Source organism: Grus americana, chromosome 28, assembly GCF_028858705.1.
Source record: "Grus americana isolate bGruAme1 chromosome 28, bGruAme1.mat, whole genome shotgun sequence".
In the NCBI taxonomy this organism is placed as follows: domain Eukaryota; kingdom Metazoa; phylum Chordata; class Aves; order Gruiformes; family Gruidae; genus Grus; species Grus americana.
In genome coordinates this window covers 189,784-214,330 of record NC_072879.1, presented here as the reverse complement: position 1 = coordinate 214,330, position 24,547 = coordinate 189,784, and the positions used below count along the sequence as shown (strand labels likewise).

The 24,547-nt window shown below is 43.9% G+C and overlaps 1 protein-coding gene across 6 annotated transcripts; it reads right to left on the bottom strand.

Annotated features, from left to right (window-relative positions):
• Window positions 1–1,013: 1,013 nt before the first annotated feature.
• On the bottom strand, window positions 1,014–23,814 carry MED26 (mediator complex subunit 26). 6 transcript variants are annotated; one of them, XM_054805348.1, is made up of 5 exons: window positions 22,588–23,343; window positions 22,408–22,495; window positions 21,618–21,711; window positions 5,121–5,195; window positions 1,014–3,750 (listed from the first exon to the last, which is right to left on the bottom strand). In XM_054805348.1, the coding sequence occupies exons 3-5, from the start codon at window positions 21,699–21,701 to the stop codon at window positions 2,056–2,058; spliced, it is 1,854 nt and encodes a 617-aa protein (XP_054661323.1). In that variant the 5' UTR covers window positions 21,702–21,711; window positions 22,408–22,495; window positions 22,588–23,343; the 3' UTR covers window positions 1,014–2,055. The 6 variants fall into 6 exon arrangements, with proteins under 6 accessions (XP_054661323.1, XP_054661322.1, XP_054661321.1 ...); XM_054805347.1 differs by having other exon boundaries at window positions 21,618–22,507; XM_054805346.1 differs by having other exon boundaries at window positions 21,618–22,495.
• Window positions 23,815–24,547: the final 733 nt, after the last annotated feature.

The window sequence follows — 24,547 nt, the reverse complement described above, 5'->3', positions numbered from 1 at the left end:
CATAAACAAACCCCAGGCATTTTCCAAAATGACCAGCTTTTTAGCCCTCTACAATGAAGTCCACATTTCTGAATGGCAAGATAGCAGCTTTCCCCAACTCTAGGACATGCTGCTCGACCTCATCAACTGCAGGAGGACAAACTGGAAGTGAACTGAAAATATACTTGGAGACATTTTTTGGTAACCACTTCCTCTGGTTTCACTCTCAGACCTCTGATTTCAGAAATGGCAGCAGACAGACATCAGTTAAGATTTCCGAGACACCCACACATTTCAATACCACTCAGATCACAAAAGCAGTAGGTTTGAACAAGAATGACTTAAAAATAAACCAAACCTTATCAGTTGTGTTCCAGGGAATGAACCAACTTAACATATATCTGGCGAGGAACACCCTTTAAAAATCAGGTAAGAGCTCGACTCTGCTCTCAAAGGTAGAACTCTTGCCAAGGCTCTTCTTTCTCTACAGAAGCGCGATCCAGCACGAAGGGGTTAACAGAGTTATCACTAAACCTAGAAATATTTTTGGTATTGTGCCCCCTCCCCTCTTCCCCTGGACAGAAGCCCAACACTGGGGACTGCAGGAAACAACTAGTCCCAAATGTTAAAGCAAATACAGTTCATAGAAATTCTTAGTTCTCCACTGAACCAGGCTGCTTCAGAAAGCATTTTAACAATTAGGAATAATATATTACAAAGTTACTGAGGAAAAAAAGATGAGCTATGATCTTTTTAGACTTTGAGGTACATTAACAGCAATCAGGTTATCAGTCTGCAGACCCTGGACATAACCAGAGTTAAAAACAATCCAACCTATACAACTGAATCCCACCAACCTACTTGGAAGACATCTTGTATATCCCTAACAGCCAGCTGCTTTCAACAGCATCGGATGGGATTCAGCTTCACTGCACTGCTCCGATGGACTCTGTGTTGATGATCGCTTAGCTGGTCTGAATTGAGCAAACTTTAAAAAAAACAATGAGTTAAGTATAAATAATTCACAAACTGGTTTGTGCAAATTTTTTTTATTTCCACATTTATATCACAATGTGTCCACTTAAAGGACCAAATAGCAAAGTTGCTCCCTTCTGCATCCCAAGAACACAGAAGTCTAGTTACTGTACATTCACTAAGGCTCTTTGTTTTTGCAAATTGCGTTTATGATGGATATCCATAAGGCAAACAATATCTAAAGGAATGGTAACAAGTATATTTCCAGCATACAAACAGGCTTCCTTTTTCCCTCTCACAGTACAGTTACAAACTTGTAGCACCCTCATTACATTTAGATTCTAGAAAAGGTGATTTTTTCTTTTTTTTTTGATTTTTTTTTTTCCTAGAAGTTTGCAGGAAGGGAAAAGGAGGAAAAATATTTGGCTGGTGGTGGTGGGATCAAAAATATCGTTAAACATCTAGTTTTTGCAGCATTTCTCAGAGACTGGATTTAAACTGAAACCAGACTAAAATATGTGGATGCCTATGGAATGTTGAGCTGAAGCTGGTCTCCCAGCCTGCAGTGCAACACCTGCCGTTTAAAACCCAATCTCCGTACCACATGACTTTAAAAAAAACGCAATCATGTTCAGAGATGTGATACAAATAAAACTACAGTTTTTGCACATTGTCTCTCGAATATCTCACTGCCAAATAAAAACCCAAATCAAGTCAAATAAATAGATGCATATTTTGTTAAGGTAACTTCCACAATTTTCTCTGTACCTGCCTGTAATAAGATTCCGGCATTCAGAAAGTGCTGGAAATCCTCTTCACTTCTTGGGGACTAACACTTTTTTATAGCTGGCTCGCTATAGAGTTTTGAACTCAATTTATTAACCTTCGTATGCCTTCCTTTGCAATTGTTAGTAAACTGGTAGCAGCATTTCACAAAAGGAGAATTGAAAGGAAAGAGCTGTAGAGAACCAGCTCCCTCACACCCTCTGCTCGTTGGGCCTGTTTGTCCAGGACAGGAGGCTTTCTCCATCTTTAAGTGGCATAGTGTCTGCCATTTTTGCTAACTGCAGATGTAAAAAAGCATTTTTAGCACAACTGTACTCAGTCTAGGCAGACGTAAGGCAGGATGTTCAATCTACCATCATCCCCATGTGGATCTAAAGATATGCACTGTGTCCAATCATACCAGTTACCCTGTGTATCATAACAACCGTTCACGCCTGGCCAGTTATGTTCACGTATTCTGTTGAGGTCATCACTTGTGACCTCTCTTGTGACCCCAGGCAAGTCTGTAGGTTTGCTGTTAGGAGCTAGAACGTGAGTCTTTCTAGCCTCTTTTCTAGTGCTTTCCTCCTGCTTTAAATACTCAGACATGAAGTAGTGAGCTCCTGGAGTCTGTACTCCTGATGAAGACAGCAAGCTACTCTGTCTGTTTAAATATGACTGAATGATTTCATTTCTGGATAATTCTTTCCAGTTCGTTTGTTCAAAAGGGCTTTGCAGGTTGGGTTTTTGCTCCTGCTTTTCCGTTTCTGTCCTGTGCTGTTCAGTAAGTGCAGGGATTTCTACCTGCAAAGGATCTTTCTGTGTTAAAGGTTTTATCTGTCCTGTCATGGGATCAAAAGTGAGTTTTCTCTCTTTTAATCTCACAGGTTTCACACCACCTTCTGTCACGTGCCCATCCAAGTTGACTGTATAGTCTCTGGGTCGGTACCTTTTCTTCTTTTTACTATCGGAACCTGAAGCAGCATCATCACTGTCCATTTTTGAAGTGTCCTGTGAAAAGCCCATGTGTGGTGTGAGAGGTTCCCCAGGGTGGGAGCTGGTTTTGCAGCTGGGAGATGTGTGCTGCTGAAGCGTCCCTGCTGTATGCCTGTGCTGGCTTTCAGAAGGTACCTGCTGCTCCTGCCAGTGCTGAGATACCTCAGTTACCGACTGCTGAGAGAACTCCAGTCTTTTTGCTGGCATTGGAGGTGTTGATGGTTGCATCAAGGATGGTGGTGGTGATGGAACCTGTGCAGTATCTAAGAACTGAGACCTCTGAGATGGACTAGGCATTGAATCCTTTGGTGAATACGTAGTATGCTGCCGAGCAAAAGTATCATGCCGAATGTTTCTAGGGCTAAACGAGGAACAGCGAGGACTCTTAGGTTGGTGCGGTCCTGTGGTTTCTTCCGCTTTATCATGCTGCTGAAGCACTGCAGTCTTTAATAATGAGGAAGTGCTTGAAGGTTTTACAAGTCCTGGAGAACTGGTGTGAGGTTTTACAGCATTTACTGGGATCTTATTGTGTTTATCATTTTCACTGAGTTCTGTCCTGCTGCTTTCAGGCCCTGCGTGTAGATTTATGTCTACAGGACTAGGAAAATTTTCAGGACTACCTCCAATTCCGTTTGTTGGAGGGGGTGAAGAGTTTTGTAATACTTCATGACTAGCTTTGGAGACTTTTGGGGGAGGCGGGCCCTGATGCCCGTCCCTGTGTTCACCTTTCCTTTTCCGATTTCCCAATTTCTCAGTTTTTGGAGAATTTAGTTTCTGTATATCATTCCTGCTTTTCAATTCGCTGATTGGCTTTGATCCAGCCACAGCAGGAAGTTGCGCTTCTGATTTGCAGTTGTGAGCACCACCATTTGCTGATCCAGGTGGATTCGGCAACCCTCTAGGCACTGGTTCATTCTGGGTTACAGGTTCTATCAACTTTTGCCAATTCCGCAACAATTTCTTGGCACGTTTGGCAAGTTCCTCGTTGGATGTCTTCTTCCTCACCTCATTGATGAGCCTTCCAAGTCTCGTTTCCTAGGAGAAAGAAAAGTTGTTTTACAAACAGGTATCATTCTAAACAAAATTCTTAAGGTACATTTCTGCTTTGTAATGCTTACCCGAAGAAATACCTAGTTAAAAACCACTACAGATTTAAGCGTTGACTTTATCTTTTTAGAAAGGATTAGCCCAGTTGGTCCAGTGCTCTGCCATGCAACATGAAACCTGCTGTAGGCTTCAAGTCACCCTGTCTTTATTCCCTGGCTAAAGCACCAGAGCCATCAGCTGTGAAAAACATCAGAAAGGAATTCTTTAATCAGCAAGAATCTTGAGAGTAAAGGCGCAAGCTCAGATTCAAGGGGAAATGCAGCACCCAAGGCAGAAAAGGTGCAAGTTTATCACAACAATAGTGTAAGATCTGCAGAAAGGGACAAGAGAAAAAAATTCCAGAATCTTCACCCGTTACAATACGTTAACAATAACAATCTCCGTTTCACAAACCTGACTAGCCAGGGTGTGACTTACGTCCTACCTTCTTCCTCCATCTCTCCTCTCCCTTCACTCCCCAGTATCTTGAAAGGGTATGAAAGACCGATTTAAACAAGCATTCCTATGGTGTCCCAAAGTGGTTTCATAAGCGGAAGGAAGTGGAGTGTTTGAGTGTTCCCAAAGCACATTTGAAAACAAAGAATTGTTCCACAAGTCAGACTACTTAAGAAAGGCACTTCAAAGGGAAACAGAGACCGAACTGTGAGAGAAATACGCAACACATTGCGATACGTATGTTGAAATGCAGCTGGAGTTATAGTTAAGCAATAGTTAAAAGCAAATAATACCAATAATTTCAATATAAAGATTGAGAAAAGTTTTATAATTTAGTCATAAAAAGTTCTCCGGGCTGTTTTCTGGTTTTTGAGTGGGGAGTGAGGCTGCAGCTATCCCACCCAATACTTCTGCTTTTAATACACCTAACCTCACCAATTAGATCAGGCATTGAAACCTGCTGAACTGAATTCAAGATTAATTTTACAGACACAGAGAAACTATATTTCTACTTCAGGTTCTTTGGTGCTGGGTCACCAAACAGCTAAAAAGGTGACCAGTACATCAGCAAGCAGGGTGATGATGCTGAATACAACAGAATTAATCAGTAGGAAGTAATGATTAATTTAGTGCCCCACACAAAGAGGAACTGTGCTGCACAGAATACTGATCTGAACCCAGAAAGAATCCCTGTGTATGCACTGAGATGTTAGAAGCAGCACGGGAGGGACAAAGTAATATCTTAATTGTGAATCTTCTGCAATCAATCTATTGTGTCAAGAAAAACTCTTATGGAAATTAGATAGGCAGAGAAAGTGCTTTTATACACACAAAAATCAAGTGATGTTTGGAGGGTGACATACCTCAAGTGCCTCTTTGGTAATGGGATATTTCTCCAGGCTGGAGATCACTTCCAGCACTGCCACCATGTTATGGATCTGCAACAAGGAACACAAAGTCACTTCATGTTTCATGTACAGGTCTTAGTTATCAAATGTAATTTAAGACCTTCCACTTTATAATTGCTGGAAGCATTAATCACAAAATTACTATCACACTGTCTGGCTTTAGGGAGCTGATTGTTCAAATAGGGACAAGGACACTTTACTGACCTAGTTGGGAACTGCAGGAGCTGTAACAAACATACTTTTATGTAAAACTAAAGGAAACATTAGCAATAAACCCAGTGTAACTTACTAGCGCAGTTCTGAGATCCCTCGCCAAGGTATTCGTTAACCGTCCTACAGCCTAACTGGAAACATAAGCGCCAAGTGGACCAAGAGCAGCGACGAGTCAAATCAGAAAACTTGCATTTATTCCTTTAGGCACTGCTTTAGATTTACACAAGTCACTGTTCTAGACTTTTGTTCAAAATACTGATGTTTCCTGTAGCCACACACCAAGAGCCCAGAAGCCCCGGAATAAACTCCTCCAGGTTTCCGAGCAGAGCTGAAGCAGAGCGGTGCCCAGTAGGTGTCATCAGACCATCACCCAGCACCCGACAGACGAGGCATGGGTGGGATACAGCCACTGCTGCTGAACAGCCACCTTAAAAACCCCACCATCATTCCAGAATCGTATTTCCTGATATGTAAGACAGTGAGGAGTAACTCCAGAAATTCACGTTACATTAACAAAGTGCGCATCAGATTTGCTGATGGGTTTCACTGCAACATTTCTGTACGCATGAGCAAGCTCCACACAAAAGCAGATGCCACAATCTGTACGTGTTAAGCACAAGTGTGATTTTAATAATTTCTATGAGAAACCCGAGATGACAGAGAGATCCGCATTTCCATCACCTGATGTTAAGAGCCCCTAAAACTGGAATTTCTAATTCACCTTTGTAAATAGGTTTAAAAGATAAGCAAGGGAAAACTTGAATCACAGTCTCATTTATTGCTTAATTTAATTTGTGACTCAACTGGACATGGGCTGCATCTGAGACAAATCTCGCAGCAAGAACCTCTGCAGGGATCCCACGTTATCCTCAAGTCTTATCAGGAGCATTATCAGGTAGCCCTACCCTCCCAGCCACACATCTGCTGCAAGATTCTTCATTTTTAAAAGACTGCAAGTTTGTAAGAATTAGCTTTTTCAAGACAATTCTACCCTTCTAGGAAGATGGAACAGGAGAATCAGGAGCTGAAGCCTCTTCCTTTCAGAAAATCTTGTACATAGACGTCTGGCCCATCAGAGCAGGACTGCTTAATGTCAGAGATACTCGGATAAAGCCATCAGCAATTAAACACTTTTCCTGATTTTTAAATTTACTTTTATCAAACTTATTTCTGAAGTCTATATAGGCTTTTAATGATTGTAACTCTTACAGGTTGTACAACCAACTGCAGACCCCAGATGAATTCATTTGTCATGGTCTTTTCTTCACTGAACTACAATGCCTCTGCAGACATTTAAAGCCCTACCATCTGGTCAGGTCTGGTAAAACTCTGCTGAAGCTTTAAAGTGGCAATAGCGAGAACTAAAATATGTCAAAATACAGGCTATTTCACGTCAGCACACTGACTTTCTTCCATGTTTTGATCCTTGCACTGCCTTCAGTGCCTAGGAAGGATGATTTAGCACCACAGTTTAAGTAATACATAACACCAGGGTTTTTTTCAGTTTCTAGAACCTGAGCACTTTAGAATAGCTAATGCTCAATTCTGGGAGTTTCCAGACAAACACTTTTAGACTTGCAAAACATGATACTCTCCTTCCTAACACATATTTTAGACTCTGAATTACCAGGGTGCAAAAACGCTCTGTGTATTGCACACACCAATAATTGGTACAATTATTTTTGCAGTTACTGGTAATCCCCAAATATTCATTATCTAAATGACAAAGTGATGGCAAAAAAAGGATCATTAGTCTATCAAAAGGTCAAGATGGGGAAAGCGATATGCTTGTGTATATACATACCCTACAGAAAGATGAAATTGGTCAGGGAGTTTCCAGTACCAGCTTTGCCTTTGTTTCACTATACCCAAATACACACAGACAGATGCCCCCAAATGCCAAATTGCCTACAGGAGACCAGGCCTACACCACGACTGACTGTTACTTCATTCCCTCCTTTGAGGGACACATGGTACCAATTAAGACAGCGAAAGCAGCTTTACGCTGCTGAGTCTGTGCTGATCGCTCAACTTCTGGTAAAACACAATCCACCCATTTCGGATTCTTCACACATTTGTAACCAATTGAAAAGATGCTGTCGCACCAAAGCAATCGCTGCAAGGAGCACGAAGGCTCACACTCAGGATCAACTGCAAGAAGCTTATCTCATTTTCCCTTCTTTTTGACCTGCAGGGAAGCGTGGTTCTTTAAAAAAAATAAAAATGTTCAGGCGGGTTCAACAACTTCTCCACCCTTCCCCAGTAGTTTTGTGTAGTTTTCTTGGAATGCTTCATCCCAACTGCCATAAAGAGAAGCTTATAACAAAAATCATATTCCCCTATTTCAAAATAGCATAGACTGACATTTCTTGTGGTATTAGTCAAACACTAGGACGAAAACAAGATGACCTCCCCAAAAGGCCTCCAGTATCACCTATTCAACAGGAAGACACCTATTTCGAGAACAGCAGCACATCAGTATTGCACACCAGTATCTTTACCTTAAACCACCTGTTACTGCCTTAATAAAGTTAATATATGGGCACATAACTCACACGAGACTGCAGTTACAAAACCTACCAGGACATCATCCTACTTTGAGCAGCACCAGAAATGATCATTTATTAACGCAAACTGCTATTCAAAATGCTTACTGGCTACAGCAGATAGACAAGGTAACATAAAGGTGAGTAGGACAAGGGAGTTTGGCAACCTTGCTCTCTTCAGACACTGGTTAAGAGTACAATTGTGTAAGTCAGCATCTCAGGAACTTGCACATCATTTTAGTTTTTATTCTCTTCTGTCTACTTACACTGCAACCCATTACAAGAACTTCCATGAAGCAGCCCCAGGACCTCGCGTTTAGGAGCTTGCAGAAAACAGCTAACAGTAATTTCTATGGCATTTCAAGTGATCCCATGCTATTCCCATGTCGTGAAGATTGACTGGCACACAGACTAATTCACTCGAAAGTTTACTGGAGAACATCTGCTTTGAGTCATCTATGATAATCCTTTCCAGCCAACGCTAATGATAGTCACAGAAAACAAATCTTATTTATTCCATGCAAGTCTCCTTAAGTCATTCAGCCATGCTCTGGAGCTTACTACTGGTAGCTGAGATCTTTTCCAAGTTAAGCACTAAATGTTTTTACTACAGCCTCAGACGAAAGCATGGGTTTCTGAACTCTCTGGAAAAGATCAAGCAGCTTAATTGCCTTTTTTTAACTGCCATCTTAATCCTATTTTAGCTTTTATAAATCAAGAACAATTCAGTAACTAACTTCAGGGTCAGTGTTACACAGCAGTTTAAAAGGATAAAAAGCATGTTTGAGTTAAGGAAGTTTAATGCACAGCTGCTCCCTGCCACCTCCAATTCTACTGCCTCCTCCCCAGGCAGATTTGAGAACAGCAGCAAACTCAGCATCCACACGTGAGCCGGTATCACTGTTTCCACACGCTGGGGGTGCGAAAGGGCTGGGATAGCAACCTGCCCTGCCGGGAGGCGGTTTATGTTGAACTATGATACTCAAATGTTACACTTTGACTCTCCTCCTTCATCTACAGACCAGTCCAGATAGAAACCACGAAATGAGCACAAGCGTAACACCTTTCTTTCTTCCTCAGGACTGCCTCAACACACAGGACAACCTGCATCTCGCTCCACTGCTGCCTAAGAAATGAATGTTACAGAAACATTCAATTGCAGTCATTTGAATAAAGCGATTTTGGTGCTTTTTAAATGTTTCACAGGGATGTTTCTAAAGATCTTTGCATGCACGACAAACCAGACCTGAATTAGCAAGGATGGTGTTGCTGAGACAGTTACACAGGCCTGGAGTAGAAGAAAGAGTAGGTATTTCCTTGTAACATGAAAACCTGAGAGCTAGGTGCACAATTACAAAAATAAAAATTGCAGTGAAACTGCTACTGCGGATTCCTATCGTACTGGATTCTGGCTAGAAAGGCTCTTTTTCATCACTTGCATAAATCACGTAACAGCACTAAAAGGCATCTTCTGACATGGTATCATCCTCATCCATATGGGTCACGTTAGTACCTTTAAAAGTTTCTAAAGGGTATTTAAACTTGGCCTAGTATGTCTAGAGTCCCTAATTGCTGAAACTTTTCTAAATCCAAAGTGTAATGCTATTATCCTCCTGAAATCACAGGTTATAATAATCAATAACGTGACTCCATTATGAGCATTTTGAAACAGACTCTATATAGCTAGATCAGAAGACTCTGGCTTTGAGAGAGTGTGTTTCTCATCATACTTCAACTGAGGTCCTCAGGATATGCTATAAATACTCAGTATTTTGCTAGTTTCAAAGAAAGTACTTCTGTAACATTTTCCCACCTGTATATCAAAGCAATTTTACAAAAGCAAGCAGAGAAGCGGACTTGCCATAGAAGACTAAACAGATCTTTCTATCTTTCCTACAGATACAAATCCAGATCTCTATTGCCAAGCTGGTGGTTTCTGTTGGCAATTAAAATAAGAAATGCAGTACAGTCTATACACAAGTTCACAGGAGCATTTGTACCACTTTTTATTGTCTTCCCCCTGCCCCTAGGGACAGCAGCATTTTATCGGGTCAGTATAAAAACTGTCATGTATCTACGGACCATGTATATCCTTAGGTAGCACAGGATAACGTTCAAGAAAATCCCAAGTTCAGTGTCAATACTGCTGAAATTGCCAGGAAGGTAGAACTGATTCAAAACGTACAGCAACAGCACCATGAGCAACGTCATCCGCTTGCGTTTATTTTCTCCAAAGCAGCATAGCTATTACCTGTGTCTAAGCACTAATTCCTACCCCAGACCAGGGTCTCTGATCCATATCAGATTTTGCCCCCAGGAATTGCATTAGTATAAAAGCCTCCTCATTGCATAATAATCTGAAACATGGAACAAGAATTAAGAAGAGAAAAGTTGCTATTCATAGTAGGCTTTATTTAAATACGGCAATGGACATACAGTAGTATAGTGTTTATTTAGCAGTTCATATAGGACACATTAGATACCAGACACTAACAATACATATCATGAACAGTGAACTATAATGTCATTTATTCAAAGATACAGACCAAACACATAAAGTTAGAATTCAGGTTACAACCTGCTGGTATTTAGTTCAGTTCCCTTGCAACTGATCTATTAACAGTTTCCCCTACCCCCAATGTGACATGATGTTGTCTAAAGATAGGGTACACGAGATACTATTCACAGAAGTGACATACCAAAAAGATGACCATGCACTACTTTGTTCATAATTATTGAAAATGTTTGAAAGTCAGTTTGCTAAGCAGAGTTCAAATATTCACCAGTACACAAAAGATATTCTTAAATGTAGAGACAAGTTTTCTAACAGCATTTAGTAAAGCAGATCTTTAAACATGAGGGAATCACTGATTTGGGCTGAAAGTCATCCACTGAGAGTATCTTCTGTGACAGAAAAATTCATTTGAAATCCATGCTTTGAACACTGATCAGAAATTTGTGCTGCAAAACAACAGGTAGAAGGAATGCTCCTTGACTACCAAGAACAGTCCAAAAGAGTGGCTAGGCACAGCAAGCACTTATCCTTACCTCTGGATTTAAAATTTCCAGGTCTAATTTAAAGAGTCAAAACAATTTGTATATATTTTATTTGTACTTAGGCTTTATTTAATGGTAAAGCAACATCATCCAGATACCTTCCCATATATACTTTACAAAGCCAGGATCATCAAACAAGAGTAAAGTCAGATTCCAACAAAATACCACATTACGAAGAAATCGGCAGACCTGCAATATTTCACTTGAGTGAGACAACAGTTTAGCCCTGTTACCTTTTGGCAGTACGTACACACATAAGTAAGGTGTAGAGAGACTACAACAACCAAGAGATTAAGAGTAGTTTGCCAGCAGAAAACAGAGTTTGCCCTGGCAGTTACAAAGAGCCTCGAAAGACCAATCCACAGTACTTGGTCAGTGCCAGCAACACTCTAGCTCTTCTCTATGTGGTCCACACCAGAGCAGACAGAGGTCCCTGACACAGCAGGAAAACACTCTGCACTGTGGCAAGGCAGGGGAAACCACTGAATGAAAGGAGCATCCATCGGTGGAGTCATTCAGAAGGTAAGATATAAGAGGTAGTAAAATACAGGTTATGGAGACAAAACACACACCCGGAGCACAACCAGTTCACAGAATAGCAGCAGCACACTGAGAAAAGTCTTCCCGCTCTACAAGAAGAGATCTCTAGGGAAAATAGAAAAGAGTCAACAGTATAACACTTTTCTCCATTCAGATTTATTACCCAATAATTGGAAGACATTCTTGTTACTACAGAGAGAAATAATTGTCCATCAACTTCAACATCCACTAAACGTTTTGTATAACAGAAGAATCATACCTGCAGTGCCTACCCCTCAGTTGCATATGAAACACAAAAGACTCACCGCAACATGACCCACACACACTTCTTTTTCCACCCCCCACAAAAAAACCCCAAACCACCAGACTATCAAGTTGGTCAAAAACCTTTTTGGGGGAATAAATTGATTAGCCTGATTTAAAAAGCCCAGCAGTTGAAGTGAAGGTTAGTTACATGAAATACTATTATACTGGCAACAGTGGCACAAATTCAAGGTAAGGGAACAGAGTAAGAGGAGCGGGTGCTGCGGACCACAAAGCCAGGCAGTCATTGTCACAGCAGGGCAGAACACGGTCTCAGTGGTACCTACCACAGCATGCTGCAAGCAAGATAATTTTAGTCTTGTTTTTCACTCAACACCACACTGACCAGGAATGGTATAGGAATCAAAGTCAGCTGGAATTACATGTTCATCTCAAGGCACCACAGTTCAAGAACGGATACAAAGAGGAGTTCAGAGGAGAGCAGTGGTAAGAGGTTTTGAAAACATGGTTAATAAGAAAAAGTACTCCGTTCACACAGTATTGAAAAAAATAGGGAGGAGACACAGAAAGCTTGAAATAAGCCTTCCTATGCATTATTAGTCATAATAAAGAAAATGGTGATCAACTGTTTTCATGCTCACTGACTTAATTTGCAACAAGACAAATACTGATTACATATTAGGAATAACCAGAGAGCTACCAATGCACTCAAACTCTCAAATAGTTTCCACAGTCACTAGAGGTTTAAGAACAGATTAGACAAGTCTGGAAGGAGTTGTTTCACTTAGGTGATGCTGCTTCAGCAAAGGCGATGGACCACGTAGCTTCCTGCCAGCCATACACCCCTACGATTCACACCTGGGAACAGATACTGAACAGCAAGGGGAGACACACATTGAAACACTCATTTCTATCTAGTCCAAACTAGACTCAAAATAGTAATTCTAAATTCTGTCCTCTGCAAGAGACACGTACAGGTAAAGATACGAAGCAGTTTGTATTATAAAGGACTTACAAAATCCAGCAGCAGCAGATCACTGCCCCACCACACAGGGCAGGCTCACGACCCCCAGAGTAGTGATCCCAGGAGAAATGCCCATGGCTGGCCCAGCCTTCACAGGTGGCTCAGGACCATCGGGCTCTGCAGTCACTTCATATCCCCATTTCATCCACTTCACACTTACCCCTCTACATCCCCACACCTGAGCATATTTCTAGAACACCACAGTCCTCCCAAAACAAAGCATGATAAAACAAGAATAACCACAGAAACTATTAGGTTTGACCCAGCCCTACACATCCACTGCCTTCTTGTATGAATACCATGGATCATAAGGCCAGCTAAAAGTGGAACAACGTAGTGTGTCTTAAAGAACAAGACTTGTCAAGCGTTGAGCTGCACAACCAAAGAGCACGAAGTAATGCAACATGTCTGTCTGTCCTCCTTGGTGCAGCAATCACTACAGATTATTTCAGTGCAATCAATAACACCCACTGAACACATCACTAACAAGCCCTAAAATCCCAATCGCTACACTGGTCTTAAGGACATCTAACCACAATACAGTTTCATTGTATACATGATAACCATTTCTCCTTCTCTACCACCTGTACAGAAACTTTAACCAGATGAATCTTGGTAGTTACTATTTATTATAAGCCATGAACCAAAGTCCAAAATTATTGCTTAAAAATTTAGAGGTTGCTGTGCAATCAAAGTCACAGGAACAACTCGTTCTACCTCAACAAGAGAGAAACACAGAGTTTGTTGATTATTCAGGCAGAATAATACAGAAAAATCAGCCTTACAACGCGCGTCTTTTGATTTATCATGATCTTGGTGCTTTCCATGGTAAGGAGAGACCCACTCATTCAGCCAGAAGTCTGTACTGTGACTGCAGTTATTTGTGGAAGTGAAAAGCCAACGCTGAGAGTTAATGCACAACAGGCAGGTGCTGGCTGAGCCCCACACTCCCCGCACAGCAGCTCTCCACCTGATGTCAATAACTCACTGTTATTATCCACCTGCCTTGTGGTAAAAGCAAAGTCAGACACCAAACTAGATTTTGAGAATGACCCTTAAAGGCAATGCCTGGACAGAATCATTCTGCAATCACCTGCTTTTTCTTAATGCACTCCAGAGATCTAGTGGAGATCTAAAATTATGCAACAGGCATTTAAGGACTTGATGAGAATGGCTTCAAGGGTCAAGAGCGTTCTGAAGTTATTAAATATTAGGTTACTCATCACATGGAATATCTACCCAGAGCTGCTAACATGGAACAGTTCATATCTGAACTAATATCACCACAATATAGACTTTTCACTCTTTTCTTAAATAAAACCATCTATCACGGTACTTTTAAATGCAGCAGCCCAACTTTGTTCAAAATGCTAGGGAGGCTTCTCAGCCGATTCCTTAAATGATAATGGAGGCTGAGGTAAGAGCCTGTTGAATACATTGCACTGTGGGATTTATTAATTCATAACATAGAAGTGCAATAGGCTTGCATGACTACTCTTGAGAATCTGAGCAGGGCACATTTGTTCACAAAAGCTGAGAAGAATAGCGCTACAAATTGGTAAAGTTTTAAATACTAAGTTTGGAGTTAAGTCACTGTATCCTTTCAACAGCAATTACTAATACAGAATTTCCATCAGCACATACCATAGAGAAGTTTTATGGATATGCAAAGAAAACTGAAATCAATGTACCCATCTCCTAGAACTATTGCTCACCAAATTCTAGATGAAAATGTTGCTGCCAGTCACCCATTTCCAAATACTTCCATTCTCTGAAGACTGAGAATATAACCTGTAGGGAAAGCAATGACCCCCGCTGATTATCAGCAGAGAATGCTCGGCCATTCCATTCAGTGGCACAATCATTAGCAGCTACTTGGAAACAAAATGAGTTTTCTACCTTTGGCTGGAAGAAAATCTTCCCCCAGAAGAGGGTAAGCACACCACACCACCTCTCATCTCAGAGCTTACAAGTTGGAGGGCTGCGCTACTTTAGGACCAGCTCCATTCCAGAGCCAATTGCCCAGTATGATCACACAGGACAAAAGAACCCAGCACCCCATCAGCAGTTTATTTATATTTAAACACAGAACACTCAGGAAGCTGCAACCTGGCACTAGTTATTTCTAATCTAGTAGCAAAAAATGTCATGATTTCCACTAAAGAATGCCCCACTGACCTTAAGGCCCTTGGCGGCCCGGCTTAAAAAGTCCAGTGAAGAAAATACTACACAAAGTCAAAACCCCATAGCTCACACTGATAGACTGAAACTCACGCACGTGACGAGAGACGTGAGTTTTCATGATGCAGTCAGATTCTTGACTGGTGCGCTTCCCCCACAAGTGCACAAGCCACAGCGCCTCTGCAAATACACTTGAAACATCACCTCTTGCATCTTCTCTTCCATCTTACTATGCTCAACTCTATCCAAGAATCAACTGTAGTTTCTCCAAGGACAAACCATAATATTGACGTATATATTTTCCTGGAACTTTCAGGATGATGTCTTATAGACAGACATAAAAATTCCATGTTCTTTGTCATGCAATTAATTTACACAGCAGAAGGAGTGTTACATACTGACCATGCTACCCAGCTCAAAAAGCTCTGCTTAAGCAGCAGCTCGAGTTACAGAAACTCAGAGCTGGTTGTAGCTGCGCTGGAAGTTTGTTTGCCAAAGACAAGTTATGAGTGTGCATTGCTACCCTGCGAAAAACCCACGCTCCTCTGCCTTCAAAAGTTCTGTACTTCTTAAAAAAAATAAATCAATTTAGATTTGTAGTACAATCAGGATACTCTGCAAGCCAATTCTGCATGAGAACAGTTGTGAGAAAGCAGCTCCACAAAAGTGCTGGTTGTCACTCTCAGACAAGACTTCCACCTCTGCACAATCATCTTTACAGCACAAAGTTTCAAAATACACCCAGTCGAGTATGTCGCTGAATACTACAGACTTGGACGTAGGATTCATCTCCTCCCCAGCTGCTATGTTAGAAAACTACTTCGTTCAGTAAAACAGAACTAATTACATTTTACTTCCAGTGATTCCTCAATAGAAATTTCTACCACTGACTGTTTGGACATGCTGAAAATTGTATACTTTGATATTAACAATCACACTTAAGTATGCACCACTGCCTCGTGAAAGCTGTGCCCCGGAAAACGCTGACATGCTGTGAAGTTTAGCAGATTGCACCTAAAATTAAAGCAATTTGCTAGCACTTAAATATTGTTCCAAACACTGAAAGCATGAATTACCTGCAGAAAGAATAATATAGCTGTTAGAATACTGACTAAACAGTATTCATTTACATTAAACTGGATGTGATGTACTTACCTTTACCTTAAATATTTCTTTAAAGACCAAGTGCGTAAGCGGGGCCACATCATACCATGTGTTACACAGACTGAAGAAAGTTCATTTGAAGTTATCACCGAGCACAAAATGGGTGAGACGAGATAACAGTAAAGTGTTATCGGCTGGAACAGACATGGGGTTTTTTTTATTATTTATAAAAATTATACTGACATTAACTGGAACTCCAAGTCTAATATATTGGAGTAACTGTACCTTAAAATAAGTACTTCTTAATTAGTATCAACTTTCTGCAGCAGGCAGAACCGATTCCTTCCTTCCCTATCCTGAAACTTTTGAGGTTCCCGAAAAAAAGAAAACTCCACTTGTCAACTGCAGCAGCTCCTTGAAGAAACTGGAAAAGGATCTCCCCTCACAGGATACTGGGAGAAAAAGCTTAAGCTGCTCTGAAACCACTTTGATCAGGAGCCAAAGGTGCCAGGATGACAGCACTGTTGTGTCATACAGCCATACCAAAAAATCCTGAAGAGAGGCAACAACCCACACCTTACACACTCCTAAACTGGGCTCACCCTCAACTTATTTGTCATTTTGTTAGGGTTTTGTACAATTGGTGTTTCTATCCTACATCCAGGCTTCCGAAATACGGGCTAGGCTGAAGGCCTTCATATTTTCTAAGACGCAGATTGGGAGCTTTTGACAGCAAATATTTTCCCTCCCACCCATGCCAGTGTCAGACTGCAGTGCCCCAGCGGCAGTGGCTGATCCAGCTGCACCCCATGCCCACCCCACACCAGCTCCAGCCCTCCCGGGACCCCGTACTCAACTGCCACAGCTCCCTCCTTTCTTGGGTTAACTGTGTGCCAACCGTGCACCAAAATAGCTTAACACAGGGCCCCGGGTACACCAGCGGCTGCAGGAACACAGCACAGCTGCCCCAAGTCAGAGCAACTGCAGAGAAACTGCAGCCTCAGGTCCTTTGCTGTCTGGGAAGTTTGTTTTAGCACATCTCCCCTGGAAGGATGCACATCCTACACATCAGCTGTCCTCTCCATGCTGCGGTTCACGGTGACTGTCAGGGATTATTCCTGATGTTTATTCTACCTAAAAAAAGTTGGTAAATTCAGTAAACTGCCTCATGGTTACAGCAAGAAAAACGTGTTAGTTATTTCCCTCCCAGTGCGTTCTCCCTCTGGCCTCTGAGCAATCGAAGTGTTTATTTCTCACCAAGGGTCCACGCTATAGTGTGTGCAGACAGCTACTTGCTGCAAAGTTTTATAATTTGGATTTGAATAGCCTGATCCTCTTTAATGAAACAACCTGACAAACTGAGTGGTGTCTGGCTCTGCAACAGCTCAAGCTTGTACCGCTTGGGGCTGCCACCACCCCACCGTCACCTCTCCTTGCCACACATGCTCCCCCAACTACTGCTTTGTGCCAAAACTGTCACCTCCCTGAGCCCAGGATGAGCCAGGGCAGGGGAAGAGGCTGCAGACAAGCCCCCTTTCAGGTAGGGTTTGGCCAGGTGAGTTCCTCGGCTGGCCCAGGGCAGGGTCAGCACAAGGGAGGGAACAGGAATGTGCAGCTGGAGGTGGGGAAGTGGATGGGGATCACAGCAGCTCTCCCAGCAGGTGTGGCTCCATTGGCAGTTTCAGCTGGGGTAAGAATGCAAGTTTAAAACAAGTCAATTTAGTTTTTGATTATTTGGAGCATTAGCCACACAGCCTTTAGCATAAGGTGGTTTAGTCTTCAGTTGCAAAGCTCACTACTCAGGAGCATGCTCCTAGATACCCATAGTTTCCCAGCATTTATCCCAGGAACACATGCCGAGCCCTTGCATTACTGCATCACAACAAGCACGGGTATGGTTCCAAACATCCTTGAACCATGCACAAGCGACAGTGACAATAAAGCCTCTACAAATGAAACCTGACCATAAGGTATCCACTCTCATCTCAAAAAACACGGCAGATACGGTTAACTTTTACAGGTAACACACACCTCTCTCCTACGAGGCCCCAAGCCAGCCTGCTAAGGCAGCAGGGAAGCACAAGGAAGCAACTGGCACTCCACTTTTCAGCTTCCATACTTACTGAAACACTTTAATAACTCAATTCTGCTGCCAGTACTATTTGTGATGCACTGGAAGTTTTATCAGGTAAATGAGCTACATCAAAAGCTACCTGGGAAAAAATCATATTGTCTTTTTTTAAAACCCTGATCAATTCCCCAGTCCAGTTTACCACATGATCCTGCAAATAGTTGCACCGGCACACATAAAATGGGTGTGTGTAGCAGGAATAAGAAGTGGGTGTTATTTAAATTGTCACTGCTGCTGAAACAAACACTCAAATTACAGCTTAAGAGCAAATGACTACTGCCAGCATCACTGCAGCCTGTGGAGTTTCAAGGAATTAACAATAGAAAGGCAATTTGGCATTCCCCTTGCTTTGACCCCTCAACCCAAACTCCCAGCTACCGTTGGTTGCTCAGATTTTGTCTTAGCAGCCTCAAACTTTATAATAGTCCCACCACTGCAAGGAGTACTGTGCAATGGAAAAGTTTTTAACCCTCCCCCAAAAAATACTCTCAGAAAGTAATTGGCTGTATGTCCAGGGCTATCCAGGCAACTAACCAGACAAGTGCAAACTTGGACTAGTTAAAGTCAGTATCTACATAAGCATCACAGGCACTGTTGGAATATACTTCGACCAAGGGGAAAAAAAAAAAGCTATTTTGGAAAGAGGTGGACAGGAAAGCTGCAAAGCAAGGCCAAGAAACCAACTATACCACCACCCTCAACCAAGTGAATTCAAGCGTATCCAGCTGTTTAAGATACATAGCATCAAAAAAAGCAGTCATCCTCATTTAAGGTTATTTAAAATTATGAAGAACCTAAATACAATGGGACTTACTGCAACAGGCCCAAATCTTTTTCTGGAACTCAGGGCTGACACGATAATGACACTTCAGACCCTGCACATTAGGAACTGCCACAACCACCCACGTGTTTCACCACACACCTGAAACCCAATTCCCTGCCCTGATGCACAAAATGCAATACTACTTGAAACAAGACGAGCTGCAATAAGGAAATAAGCAAAAATGGTGAGAGGTACAACAGGTTCCAGTCTGTGCACACTGCAGCTTCCTCAAAACTGATAAGCTTATTAAGGCCTCACAGAAAAGGATAAAGCTAAAGCTAAAGCAAAAGCCATGCCTAGTCTACTTTCGCCCACACGTAACACTTCCATGCATCCAAAGAAATCGCCGAGACCCTCCCAAAGTGAACCACCGCCTTCCTCCACTTTCACATTTCTCTCATTACAGCAGTGTCTTGCACCTTCTCCCCCTTTTTAAACTAAATTCTAGAAAACATATTTCTCACTGATGTTAGAGGCTTTTGTTTCTAGGACTTTGGTAAAGCAATCAATACAGCAAACAGCCATGGAAGCACCTTTAACTGCAACTCACGCGTCAACTGGAAGATCACCCCAGGCCAATGCACACCTTACATATTACAACACATGGACCAATTTATTATTAATAATTCAGATTACAGACCTCTCCTGAAGGTCTGAGCAGCAAGGCCAACCGAGATACTGCATCAACAGCAGCCTGATTTCCAATCAACTCCAACCACACAGTGAGCATATAATGTGTTGTTACTCAAACCAAATTTGCATCACAGAGAGGTATTAATGGCAAATAATTAAATTATTGTCTAATATTTAAAATCAGGAAAAGATTGCTATATATTCAGGATGAGGAACCATTTAATTGCAAGCACAATTCTACCAGCCAGTTGGAAATTATAGGCTTTCCCACAGAGCAAAAACTAACAGATCTCATTATTCCTGACATCAGGTAATAAATTCCCTGAAGAGTACAGAGCACGATTTAACAAGGCAAAGGTGTTCTGCTTGGTGGAAAGAGCTGGTTTCTCTGCACACTGAGCCCACAGGGAAAAGCGTTGCTTCTGCCAGAACCAAGGAATATCTCCCTAGTATGACCTCACATAACTACTACAATAAAGTTTCGGACACTCTTCTCCAGTTACCTTTTTTTTTTTTTTTAAACACAGTTCTTCCAGGAAAAGGATTTTCCTGCAAGAAAATCATATCACCCATCGTTGTGGGTGACGCCACTAAATTCATGTTTTCCTCCAACACAAGTCTCGGTACATTCTTGCTAACACACAAGCTTTGGAAGGAAATTGATGTTGATACTTAGTGTTTAAGTCGTGTAGCAGAAGTAGTTTGCCCATATGTTTTTTTGAGGGGAAAAGGCTGGATAAATGAAGACATAATACCAGACATCCCGCGTGGCTTCCAAGATGATGTCTCTTCTTTTTTTTTTTTTTTTTAAATAGCTTTCTTCTTATAGGTCTCCTTTGAAATAGAGGTTACCCATGTAAATTCTGAACTAAGTTCTAAATATATTCTGCAGCAATTACTAGAAGAGGTCTCAAGTGCTGAATGCATGTGTACAATTAAAATATCGTTCCTAAGCCAGCATGGCTCTATGTAGCAGTTAAACCAAAGATGAACAATTGGCACAGAGGATGATTTCTCAAAACAAACAGGTTCTGAAACCTTGGGGAAAAGATTAGTTTGACCAGCTCAGCTCAACATAGGTAGGGAAATTTATCTCTCCCTTTTTTTAAATTTAAGACAGGACCTCAGAGTTAACCAAGATCTGTCTACACCACAAAGATCTTTACAGCTGGAATGAAAAGCCACAATGGAGAAACAGCTTGTATTAGAGAACGTATCAGTGAAGCACTATAAAGAACCATATCCTCCTCCTCAACCTCACAAAACTGGACTTACATTTTTGCACACCTGACAATATTAGTGCAGTTTTCACCCTCTCCAGAAACACGCACATACACACACCAACAATTATATTGAAAAGCCTGAATGAAATCCGGGTCTCAAAGCTTGATTTTCTTGGTAAACAAGGAAGTCAATCACAATAATGAATACTGTAAGTTTGAATGCAACCACTTCTCTCAGAAGATTCTAAAAGCCAAAAGAAAGTAGCCAGAGTTTTCTGTGAGTAGCCGCAAACGCAGCGGCTCATAGCTGCACTGACTTCTTCCTGTGGGAAAACATCAGAACAGTTTCTTACACTTTTACATTGGTGCCCAAGTGCGATTAAATTCAGAATCTGCTTTTAAGCATGTTCAAAATGTAAGTTTTTCCTCCCTTTGTGAAAACGGCATGACAGGTAGTTTTATCGATTATTTACCACATATTCTATGTGCTTTGGAGAAAAAAGTCTGAGATCTAAGCCTGCACAATGAATCTCAACTACACCACCTCTGCTTTCCTTCAAAGAAAAGGTTAAAATGGAAGACAGCCCCCTGCCTACAGGCATTTCTAAACAATGGGTTGATTTTTCTGCCACCAATTATTGCCCTGGATAAGTATCAAGTATGTAGAATTATAATTTAACATACAGTACTCCTAAGCTTATGGGGCTACTGACCTGTTGGAAGCTCAGCAGAGCCATTGGCTGATGCTCTAACTTCCCCTTGCAGACAGCTGCCTGGTTATTTCTGGTCCTCCTCATCAAAACCAAACTGCAAGCACGTTCGCAGCATAATGTAACATTAACGTATGGAGAAAGGGAAAAATATTCATCACAAACTGTATTTCCTGGCTGCTTAATTCCGCACAGCCTCAGCATTTTAGAAAGTAACACCAGAATTGGGTAACCGTTGCTGCTGACAGTTTTGAAGTTAAAATAAACTAGATCTCTTAGAATTTTATTAAACTAGGATGACACTCGCTCTAACATAAAGTGAAAAATTTGCAGCCACGAAAAGAGAACTCCGAGCAAACAAAATTCATGAAGTGTCCTAACTGACATTTCAGCAAGATCCACATTGAAGTACTGCAAACTCAAACAACTTTGACATTTAAAAGCCCACAATTACCATTATAATTCATTACTGTTACTCGAAACATGTAATATTGCAGCTCATGACAAATGCACATCGCAGGGGATTACTAAAGAAGCTACAAGGTCAGGGTGATTTTTCTTCAGTTCTCCTGTCACAGGCAGGCCACTCCAGAACGTTTCCAAATGGCAATAACTTTATTAGCTACTGTAAGACTTCAATACAGGTCTATTACAAAAACCCACTTACTCAGACAGAAGCAGGTATGGCTTTAATAGAACTAAAATACCATTTCACATACCCAGCCTCCTGGAATAACATGCACACACACCTGCGTTCAGCCTGACGCACTTGTAGCTGCCCCCACAAACCCACCTTTGCGTCCTGCTGTGGTGACTCTTGATCTAAGATTCAAGAATCCGACAGATTGTGGGCTCTGCAGTCCTCTCACAGTAATAAACACCTAAGTGGAGAACTGCTTTAATGTGCCAAAAAACCTTAAAAGGAGTAAATGATGCTTTGGATAACCACCACTAAAACGTTAAGGCCACTTACAGGTAAAATATACGCCGACTTCTGTGCTCACACTACATCCCAGAAGAAGCAGATAAGCTCATTAGCACGCTGCAGGAAAGGATAAAAGCGAAGACCGCGGCTGCTCGGTGCTGGAGCAGCTCCAGAGCCCCGAAGCCACCGTCGAAGCTCTCCTGGTGTCCCTGGAGCCCGGGATACCCCACGGCCCCACGACTCCGGCTGGAGGCGGCCACAAGGGCCGAGGAACAGGTGGGCGCCCCGGAAGGTCCCGGCGAGCCCGGCCTAGAGCACCCTGGAGGCCGCGCCCGAGCCGCGGCCTGGCGTCGGGAGGCCGCCGGGCCGCACACCGCATGGCCGGGCAGCGCCGGCCGGGCCCGGGGGGGAAGCCGTGTAGCGGCGGGAGGCGGTGCGACACGGGGGGCGGACGAGGCTCCCTGGGAGGAGGGGAGAGGCCTCCGGTACCACCGCCCGGTCGGCCCCGCGGTCCCAGCTCGGGGGAGCGGGCGGCGAAGCACCGCTAGCAGCGGGACCCCGGGCGGGCAGGGGGCCGAGGAGCTCCCCGCTACCGCCCACAGCGGAGGCTTCCGGTGCCCGGGGAGGAACCCGGCCGCAACCGCGGTCCCGGCGGGAGAGGAGACGAGGCGGCGGCGGACGCGCGACCCCGGCGGCCCCTCGGAGAGCGGCGTGAGACGGCGGGGCGGGAGCCCCGGGCGGCCGGCTGCGGGGGGGAGGGCCGCGGCAGCGCCCTGGGGCCGACGTCCCCGCGCTGCCGGCACGGGAGCCGCGGGGCCCGGCGGGCCGTACTCACGTTGCTCTGCGGGTCGATGGCCTGCAGCAGCCGGTCCCTGATCTGCTGCGGGGAGGGGGCCGGAGCCGCTGTCATTGCCTGGGCGAAGCGGGGCGGCTGCGGCCGGGGCGGGCAGGCGGCGGGGCCAGGCCGGGCCGGGGCGGCGGCTCCTCACTCGCCGGCGGCGGCCTCCTCGGGGAGCCGGAGTCGCATGTTCGCTCCCCGCGAGGCGGGGGCAGTGGCGTTCAGAGCGGGGCGCGGGGGAGACCGCAACGGCGCCACCGGGCCGGGCCCGACTGTTCCGCTCGGGGCCAAACTCAACTGTGGGCAGGAGCCAGCCCCGCGCAGGGCACCCTGGGACACGCCCGACGCCGTAACGCACGGCGCGCCCCTGACGCCCCGCCGCACGCACCGGCGGGCACGGAGAGCGCCTGCGCACTGGGCTCTGCGGGGGGCACGCCTGCGCAGAGGGCGAGAGTGGGGGGGGCGCTTGCGCAATGGCCGGCAGGGTGGACGGACGTGCGCGGCGGAGCATGGCGGCCGGCGGTGAGGGGGGGGGGGGGGGGGGGGGCGGCGGAGGTGGGAGCGGAGCGCCCGGCGTCCGCCGCGGGGCCCGGCCCGGCGGGGGGGAGGGGGTGTGTGTGGGAAGCCAGCCCTGCGCCGGCTCCCCGAGTGCTGCAGCCGGCGGCGCCTCCCGGCTGTCAGCGCTTCCGCGGGCCACCGGGGGCGGGAGGCGGCCCCCGACGTGCGATGGGACCAGCCCCCGTGGGGAGAGAGGGTTTAAGTGAATAAATAGAGGAATCAAACCCTCGCTACTCAGCTATTACAGACCTAACGCAATCGTGCGTGCCTTACTTCAGGCTTGCGGGAACCTAACGTGGTCCATTTAGTTGTGAAAAGTCCAACGTGTTCTGGAAAAAATGGTTCTGACTGAAAGCTTTTGCCAAGCAGCAGAACTTTGTATTTTCAGAATAACGGGTGAGGCAGCAATTACAAACTTCAAGGTGTTCATGCAGAAAGAGCTACCCCTACAAAAACTGCACTGATAGTTCTTCATAAAGACATAAACCTTCTCACTTCTCTTGTCTCCTTGGTTTGGAAGAAACCACAATTAAAAAGCAAGTCAGGTTTTCAGAAGCTTATAATACAAAAGCGGACTTGGTACAAGAGCAGCTGTGTAACAAAATCTTACAG